This window comes from Micromesistius poutassou (genome assembly GCF_964030765.1).
Source record: "Micromesistius poutassou genome assembly, chromosome: 5".
Classification (NCBI taxonomy): Eukaryota; Metazoa; Chordata; class Actinopteri; order Gadiformes; family Gadidae; genus Micromesistius; species Micromesistius poutassou.
The window spans coordinates 13,753,433-13,762,274 of NC_140275.1; the positions used below are offsets into that span (position 1 = coordinate 13,753,433).

General features: G+C 48.4%; 1 protein-coding gene across 1 annotated transcript in view; it reads right to left on the reverse strand.

Annotated features, from left to right (window-relative positions):
- Positions 1-537: 537 nt before the first annotated feature.
- The window catches only part of LOC311343297 (transducin-like enhancer protein 4), a gene marked incomplete at its 5' end in the record, with an annotated part of 17,397 nt that continues 9,092 nt past the window's right edge, over positions 538-8,842 (reverse strand). The window contains 9 exons of the mRNA XM_084468171.1: positions 538-774; positions 1,309-1,385; positions 1,720-1,870; positions 2,207-2,354; positions 2,981-3,228; positions 4,552-4,801; positions 5,515-5,591; positions 7,648-7,835; positions 8,632-8,764. Of these exons, the coding sequence (XP_084324297.1) occupies positions 667-774; positions 1,309-1,385; positions 1,720-1,870; positions 2,207-2,354; positions 2,981-3,228; positions 4,552-4,801; positions 5,515-5,591; positions 7,648-7,835; positions 8,632-8,764 (1,380 nt within the window). The 3' untranslated portion in view covers positions 538-666. The remainder of the gene's footprint in view (positions 775-1,308; positions 1,386-1,719; positions 1,871-2,206; positions 2,355-2,980; positions 3,229-4,551; positions 4,802-5,514; positions 5,592-7,647; positions 7,836-8,631; positions 8,765-8,842) is intronic.

Consider the following 8,842-nt stretch of genomic DNA (forward strand, 5'->3'; position numbering starts at 1 on the left):
TATTTTGTGTTTGCGTGTTGCAGGTGGCGTCATGAAAGTGTTGGAGTGTTATGTTTGTGTGTGCCAATAAAAGGGTGCTTTTGAATCGCGGTGTCAGTTCTGTTTGTATCCACTGCCTGTGGTAACGGGCAGCCGCACCGTTACAATGATGTTCTTCCAGTGTGTTGAATAGATAAATATACACTTGAATAAATTAAATTAAACGCCACCAAAATGAGAAATCTGTTGAGCAACACTGTGAGGTATTATGCAAAGAATTAAAAAAAAAAAGAAAAGCAACCTTGGCCCGAATACTGAAAAAATGTGATGTCACAAATCACACAAAGAGATCAATAATTCGCGAATGTACATACAGTAGGTAGCTTTTTTCTCAAGGAAGCACAAGATGAAGGAACACAAGCCGTTCACGGCTCTCCCGGTCGTTCACCTTGCTCCTCGGTCTCCTGTCGAGACGGACTCACTCATCTTCACCACAACAAACCTCAAAATAAAGAAAAACATACAAAATATTCCAAGTGCTCGGCCCTGGCTGTTCAGTCGAGAGGTCAAGGGGTCACGGTCGACGACGATAGTCAAACAGTTTGGTTTGTTGCGTACAAATCTTTTTTTTTTGTTTTTATACAAAATAAGAAATATACATCAGAGACGGTGTTCCCCACGCTGGTCCTAGTAGATGACTTCGTACACCGTGGCCTTCTTGTCCCCTGACCCCGTCACTATGTACTTATCGTCTGCAGAGATGTCACAGCTCAGCACGGACGACGACTCCTTCGACTGTGGGCACACGACGCACACAAACTCATGGGTCATCAAATCACAACACAATGTTCTAGATATCATGAAGGATTTCTATATTTTGTCCCTAACAGTAATCGCAGTAATGATGGTTTCATTGAATGAATTCAAAGAGATCCACTGTGTTCCTCTGCGGCTTGCTGATGAATAATTAGGTTTAGGATTGTTAACACACATGCAGTTTAATGCATCTGCTGCCATTCCTGTTTCGTCTCAGGGTTTGTCGCTGAACACTGCTGGCTTTAAGGGTCAGAGTAAAATATCTGATTTATCTGGAGCGAACCCATCTCACTTCTATATTGCACCTGTGGCTTATGCGAACCAGCAAGTAGACCCAAGGTCAGAGAGCCTAAATAGAAATGAATGAAACATGATGAATAGGAAAAATAGACCTAGTGAGAAATTAGCTGATTGGTTTCGATTATAAAGCTCCTTTTTTCATGGATCTTATCCGGTAGCGCAGCATTTACCTTGAATATGCTCTTTTTTTACCTGGAATATGCTGGCATTTACCTGGAATATGCTGGCTCCGTATGGTGTTCTCCAGGCGTTCAGCAGGTTGTCCTTTCCTGTGCTCACAAACCATTTCCCTGCAGAATAAAGGATATATTACTATAGCACACCATCGGATGGCTGGATCGGATGGCAAGAGATCTATCCGATAACATCATGCCACAGTTCGTTTTTGTAAGTCACAACAAATAAGTTTCATTTTCAAGCAAATTAATATAAGGAGGCAGATCAGCTGTTGACCAAAACAATGCTCAGCCCACGTACAAAAATATACTGTTTTGGCTCACACTTTATCGGCTACCTCAGCTTTCTTTAGACTGGAGGGAGGCTGAAGAGATGGTTTTAAAACACAACAACATGCCCACGGTTCCCTCCGGCGCCCTGAACGTCACGGGCCTGGAAGAGGCTTACCGCAGTGGGCGAAGCGCAAGGAGAGCACGCAGCTCTCGTGGAGATGCAGCTGGTACTTGTCAGGCTTGGTGACGTGGAGGACCTCCACGTTGCTGTTCTCCATGCCCACCGCCAGCCACTCCCCCGTGGGACAGTAGCCCAGAGAGAAGATCTGCAACCACACATTCAGCATTCAGCTCAGTGTCTGTCTGTGTGTGTGTGATTCAACGTAATTTTTTTTGCTATCTGTATTGAGTTATAAATAATGCAATGCCGTCTGTTTGGGTGTGTGTGAGTGTGAGTGTCTGTGTGTGTGTGTACGTGTGTGCATTTGTGTGTGTGTGTGTGTGTGCGTGTCTGTCTCTCTGTGTGCATGTGCGTGTGTGTGTCTCTGTGTGTTTGTGAGTGAGTGAATGAGCGAGCATGCTTGTGTCTGTCTGTTTCTCCATCTGTCTGTTAGTATGTGCATCTGTCTGTGTGTATCTGTGTCCGTGTGTCCATCCGTTACCTGTGAGGTGAAGTCATGCTGCTGGAGCTGCCGTCCCTCCCTCAGGTCCCAGGACCGGACCGTGTTGTCCAGGCCCCCGGTCCACAGCTTGGTCCCGTCGTTGGAGATGTCTATACAGCTGGCCCCGTCCGTGTGGCCCTGGAACTGCCTGCAGGGAAACACAGCAGGACGCAGAGTCACGCATCGAAACACACACGTCAGAATCTTGGTGAAAAGTCTCCATGAAAAGAAAAGTATGCGCTTGTTCGCATCTTACGCTCCTTTTCATGTCAGAATCTTGGTGAAAAAAGACATTTTTAATATTTCAATGTGACATTTTATTGATTTTTTCTTGCATTGTATGTGTTTTTGTGTATTTAGAAAATGTATGGAAAATACATTGAATTAAAATTCATAATATAAAAATATCTAGCCATGAGCCATTTACCTAGATTCCAAACCTAATAAACGTAATTGATGCGGCAAACATTCCACAAATATGTCATACATATCTTTTGATATCATGAGCACCTCCCCTTCATAGAAACGCTGCCTCAGGCAAACTTTGAATGAACGCTACGCAGGTGTTATTGAAGGGCCACTTTTGCAGGCGAATCAAACAATATCATCACATATGATCGTACACAGAGACGAAATACACACACACACACAGACACACACACACACACACACACACACACACACACACACACACACACACACACACACACACACACACACACACACACACACACTCACACACACACACAGAGACACAAAGGCGGTAGTGCGTACCTAACCAGGATCTGGTTGTGGAGGTCCCAGACGGCGATGTTGCCGTCAGAGCAGCAGGAGAAGCAGACCTTGGAGTCGGGGCTGATGGCCAGGGCGTAGCACGCGGGCGCCGACGACGTTAGCTCCGCCTTGATCCTGGGAGTGGGCGTGGCCAGGTCCCAGATTGACAAGGTGCTGGCCTCGCCCCCGACGATCAGCGTTCGCCCGTCAGGAAGGAGCCGGCAGGAGCGGATGTAATTATCTCTGTTCTGATGTGACACGCGCACACACACACACACATGCACACACACACACACACACACACACACAGATGTAGACACACACAGACACATCGACGCAGACGCACAAAGAAGCAAACACATGCAAATGCACACACACACACACATAAACAAATGCATACAGCCAAACACACACACACACACACACACACACACACACACAGGAGGTGTTTTATATTATTGTTAGAGACATTGATGCATTATTAATGACTCAATACAAATAACACATTTGTTTTGGATTTTCTTCACCTCCCAAAAACAAAACACAAAATACATTATTAAAAATGTATGTTGCATTTGCTACCACAGTGCTTTGCACTACAGCTCTGCTATCGATTGAACCCTGAGCGGTTAGGGAGCGAAACATTGTGAAGGATTGACGTCCATCAAGTCCATCACTCTCTCTCTCTCTCTCTCTCTCTCTCTCTCTCAGGGAGCGAAACATTGTGAAGGATTGACGTCCATCAAGTCCATCACTCTCTCTCTCTCTCTCTCTCTCTCTCTCTCTCTCTCTCTCTTCTCTCTCTCTCTCTCTCTCTCTCTCTCTCTCTCTCTCTCTCTCTCTCTCTCTCTCTCTCTCTCTCTCTCTCTCTCTCTCTCTCTCTCTCTCTCTCTCTCTCTCTCTCTCTCTCTCTCTCTCTCTCTCTCTCTCTCTCTCTCTCTCTCTCTCTCTCTCTCTCTCTCTCTCTCTCTCTGAAAGTGAAACCTTTCTCACTTCCAGCGACAGGACGGTTCGATTGCTATGTTTGAAATGGTCCCCCCTGACACATGGTATGGCCTAATGATTGGGCCTTGATTGGTCCACCTGTGACTAATTAGGTGGCCTATTTAAGGGGTGTCGCATTGTTTGTTTGGGAGGTTAACTAAGAGGTGGCTTGACGTGAGGCCACTACTTACACCCGCCTGTTGGGCTAAATTATGCTGTATTTCAGCTAGAAAATTATGAACAGCTTTTCTTTTATTCTTTGCAAATGTTAATTTGTGTTTTTGGAACCATTGATTTATTTTATGTTTATTTATTGTTCGGTTTGTTTTTGGGAAGTGAATAAAACTTCTCTTTTTGGAATTGCCCTCGTCCCAAGTGGAGTGCCGAGAGGTTCATTTCCACACTCTTTTTCCTTCGCTCTCTCTCTCCTCTCTTGCTCTCTCACTCTCTCCTCTCTTGCTCTCTCGCTCTCTCCCTCCCTATTTCTCTCTCTCTGCCTCTCGCCCTCCCTATTTCTCTCTCTCTCTGCCTCTCTCCTTCCCTCCCTCTCTCCCCCCCCCTCCCCCCCCCCCCCCCCCCCCACTCACCAGGCAGTCCAGCTGGGACACGGGGGTCTTGTTGCCCGGCTGGCTGACGTCCCACACCTTGACGCAGCCCTTGCCGCCGGTGTAGACGTGGCGCGTGGGGTTGCTGATGGTCACGGCGCACACCACGTCGCCGTGGTTCAGTGTGTTGATCTGTCGCGCGTGGCGGGGGATCCCCGGCCCGATCAGCGCGTCCGGGGGGAACGGCACGGGCTGCATCTGGCCGTCGGCGCTCACGTGGAACGAGTAGGCTCTGGAGGACGGGAGAGGGACGAGGAGGAGGAGAGAGAGAGAGGGAGGAGGAGAGAGAGAGAGGGAGGAAGCATGGGGGAATGAGGGGGAGAGAGAGGGAGGAAGCATGGGGGAATGAGGGGGGGAATGAGGGAGGAGAGAGAGGGAGGCAGCATGGGGGAATGAGGGGGAGAGAGAGGGAGGAAGCATGGGGGAATGAGGGAGGGAGAGGGAGGAGAGAGAGGGAGGCAGCATGGGGGTTTGAGAGGGGAGAGGAGGAGAGAGAGGGAGGCAGCATGGGAAATGAGGGGGGAGAGATGGGGAAGGCTCACCTTTAGTGCGTGACAGTGTAGCAGGGCAAAAGGGGTGGAGGGGTTTACCACACTGTTGGTGCCGTATTGGGGATCATTTTCTATCACCTAACACTAACCCTAACCCTATTGGGCAAAGGTATGGGCTTTTGCAACATTGTTCTGATTTAAATTGAAATGTTTTCATAACATAACATAAAACAAACACTGGAAAATAAGTCCACATTGACAAATCATTGATATTAAATAATATGACTGAATATTGTTGAACAGTGTAATGACAGAAGTGTGAGCAAAATAAACACAAACACAAATAAAAATGACCCTTTTGTGTATCGGAGGATGAATAACAACCCGATGAATAATTGGAGAGGAGTGCATGTAAATCTCCTCAGCATGTTTTCACAAGTCACATGGTACATACGGTTTTCCGCCTGGAATGCCAGACAGGTTGGGCGGGAGACCCGGGACACGGATATGGTGATGAGGATCAAATCCCACCTTCAGTAGAGAGAGAGAGAGAGAGAGAGAGAGAGAGAGAGTGAGAGTAAGAGAGAGACAGACAGAGAGAGTTACAGAGAAAGTGATAGAGAGAGACAGAGAGAGAGAGAGAGAGAGAGAGAGAGAGAGAGAGAGAGAGAGAGAGAGAGAGAGAGAGAGAGAGAGAGAGAGAGAGAGAGAGAGAGAGAGAGAGAGAGAGGGGGGGAGAGAGCGAGAGAGAGGGCAGAATTTAACCACACATAAATACAGCACACACCCACATTCACAGCCAGCGCCAGGGCTGTGGGTGCCATGAAGACGAGTGCGATCATTGAGTGTGCGTGTGTGTGTGCGTGTATGTGTGTGTGTGTCCATGTGTATGTGTGACATCCAAAATCACTTCAACGCTGTCATCGCAGTGAAATGCAACAGAATCAAATGCCAAGAGCTGCCTTTTTTTCCCGCCTGCAGTATGGGCAATTCTGAGTAAGAATTAAATATGCATAGACCTTTAAAAGACAGGAGATAAAGGAGGACTGGCATTAAACTCATGAGGCTGCTGCGTTGGTGCCAAACGGACTGTAGAACACAAAGCCCATGTCAAGCCTAAGGCAATATTCTAAGCAATCTCTACAGCGTAGAGCATGAATATCAATATGTGCCCCCATGGAATGTTTTGAAATGGAATAGCATTTTTCCCTTACCTTCACACACAGTCTTTAAACACTAGTCTAGAAAAAAACGATAAACCTGTTGACCACATAGAATAAAACGCTGGCGCACCGCAGAAGTGTGTTGAGCAGGGTGGGAGTCGTTGAGATTGCTTTCGATTTGAGCCGTGGTTGCAGAACAAGGCGGTGCACTTAAAACAGTACGATTTACTCGGGCACACGAATTGCTTGTCCATGATACAATTTAGGGTGCTCTTGTTGTTCAAGTGAAGAGAGGTTTTTTTTTTTGTCCCGTTGTACCCACTACACCACCTACACCACCCCAAACACCCAGCAAGACACCCACGGCACCACCTACACCACCCGCACACCCACTTCACCAGCTACACCATCCAAACACCCAGCCACACACCCACTACACCACCCAAACACCCATCCACTACACCACCTAAACCACTCAACCAACCAGCCACACACAAAACTATTAGGAGCAGTGTCGTTTGGACATAAGCACCTACAGAATGTTCTTTTGTGTGTTTGGCAGCCTGTGCTCTAGGCCAGTGGTTCTCCAGCTAGTAAGCTGGGGTCACCTACAATGATTTCGGGAGACTTGCGACCCCCTTATCACTCTCGACCTAGTTGCAAGCGTGGACGTACACACAAACAAACACACACACACACACACACACACATCCACACAGGTTTTTGTTGTGAATGTGTCACATCCTTGAATGTGATAGGCTCAAAATAAAAATATAAACACACACCTGTGACCACATAACAATTCATATTTTTGTATTAATACGCTGCCAATCTCAAAGTGTGCTAGCCTGCGTTGCTTGGCAACCATTGTCTGGAGGAACTATATTCCATTGTGGTAGAATGAGGATTATGTTTCCAACAAGATATCGCATTTCATGCAGCCGTTTGGACACTGTGCCTAACAACGCCGCCTAGCGGTTACAAGATCCCTGTACACCCCAGCCTCTCGTGGGTCATTGCTTAAAGCCAAGGGGTGATATTATGCCACCAGGTGTGAGGGTGATAAGCCGTTACAAGCCAGTGAAAATCTGCCTCTTCCTGTGTGTCGTTGACATCACAAGGGTCCACCTACAGTAGATGTATTCTAGACAGATCCGTCCACCAGCCTACCCAGTAAATTCAAATGTCGCTTGCCTATCCATCGCACATCTAGGAGCTACATGTACAACGGATAGATAAGCACCCTTTTTCTTCCATTCTAGGTGGACACGCCCGCTTGTGACTTTCACTCAACCGCAGGAAAAGGCCGGCTTTTTCAAACCGGCTTGTAACGCCTCATCCCCACTCACACCTGGTGGCATAGCATCGCCCCCCTTTCAGGAGTGCGGCGGCGAGGACCTGCGCCGCAGACAAAAAAAGCCTACCACTTGTGTGCGTCCGTAGGCCGCCACGGCCGCCGCCGCCACGGCGCTCATCTGGGGCGAGATGGTGGGCAGGCCGGCGTAGGCGGCCCCCGCGCTGCCCAGCTCCCCGTTCAGCCCCGGGTGAGGGACCATGCCGAAGGGGCCCGGGTAGGAGCAGGGCACCGCCAGCGGGGTCCGCAGGCCGGGGACTGAGGATGGGGGGGGGGGAGATTGGGGAGGGGGAGGAGACCGTTATGTTGTGTTGCGTAGGTAGAGTGAGCGAGTAAGTCCAGTTGAAGGAAGATCAACCCATGGTGAAGTAATGTTTTTATTTTGATTTTAAAGTAGCACGTTTAACTTGAGGATTCAAGCGTTCTCTTTAATGGGTTTTATCGCCTTCTCTTGTTCTCGTACTATTTTATCTCACTCCCACTCGCTTTCTCTCTCTCTCGCTCTCTCTCTCTCGCGCTCTCTCTCTCTCTTTCTTTCTTTTGTACTATATATATATGCTCTTACTGCATCTCTCTCTCTCTTTCTTTCTCTTGTACTATGTATACTCTCTCACTCCGTTTCTCTCTCTCTCTCTCTCTTTCTCTTGTACCATGTCGAAGCTCTCACTCTTGCTCTCTCCCTCTGTCTCTCACTTACTATGTGTGCAATCTCTCACCGTCTCTCCCTCACTGTGTGTCTGGTCTCTCGCTCCCCATCAGTCTCTCACTCTCTGGCATTTGACGGGGAAATGGAAGGTATTGTTGTGATATTGTGTGGCTGTTAAATGGTCTTCACTGTGAACACGCAGCAGAATTCTAGGAGGAGGTGTACAGTGAGACAAGTGTGCTGTTATTGTTGTTATTGTTGTTGCTTTTCTTTTTTCCCCTGCGAGCCCAAAGGGAAGAGCTGTTGGGAAAATGTGTTGTGCCGTCTTGCCGTCTTGTATTCAACTGTATGGCTCGCTATGATGACGCGGACACTGACGCGTTCCTGTTATGATGATGTGGGACTCACTGAGGGTCTCGATGCCCGGGGGCTTGCCGGGGGGGAGCCTCAGGCCCGGGGTGGAGGCGGTGCTGGGAGTGGGGGCGTCCGACCGGGGCGTGGGGGTACTGGACTTGGACACTGGCGTGCTGGACTTCTCGTTCTAGAAATGTACATAAGTGTTATTGGAAGTGACAACACAGACACGGTCGGGGGGTGTGTTTGTGTGTGTGTGTGTGAG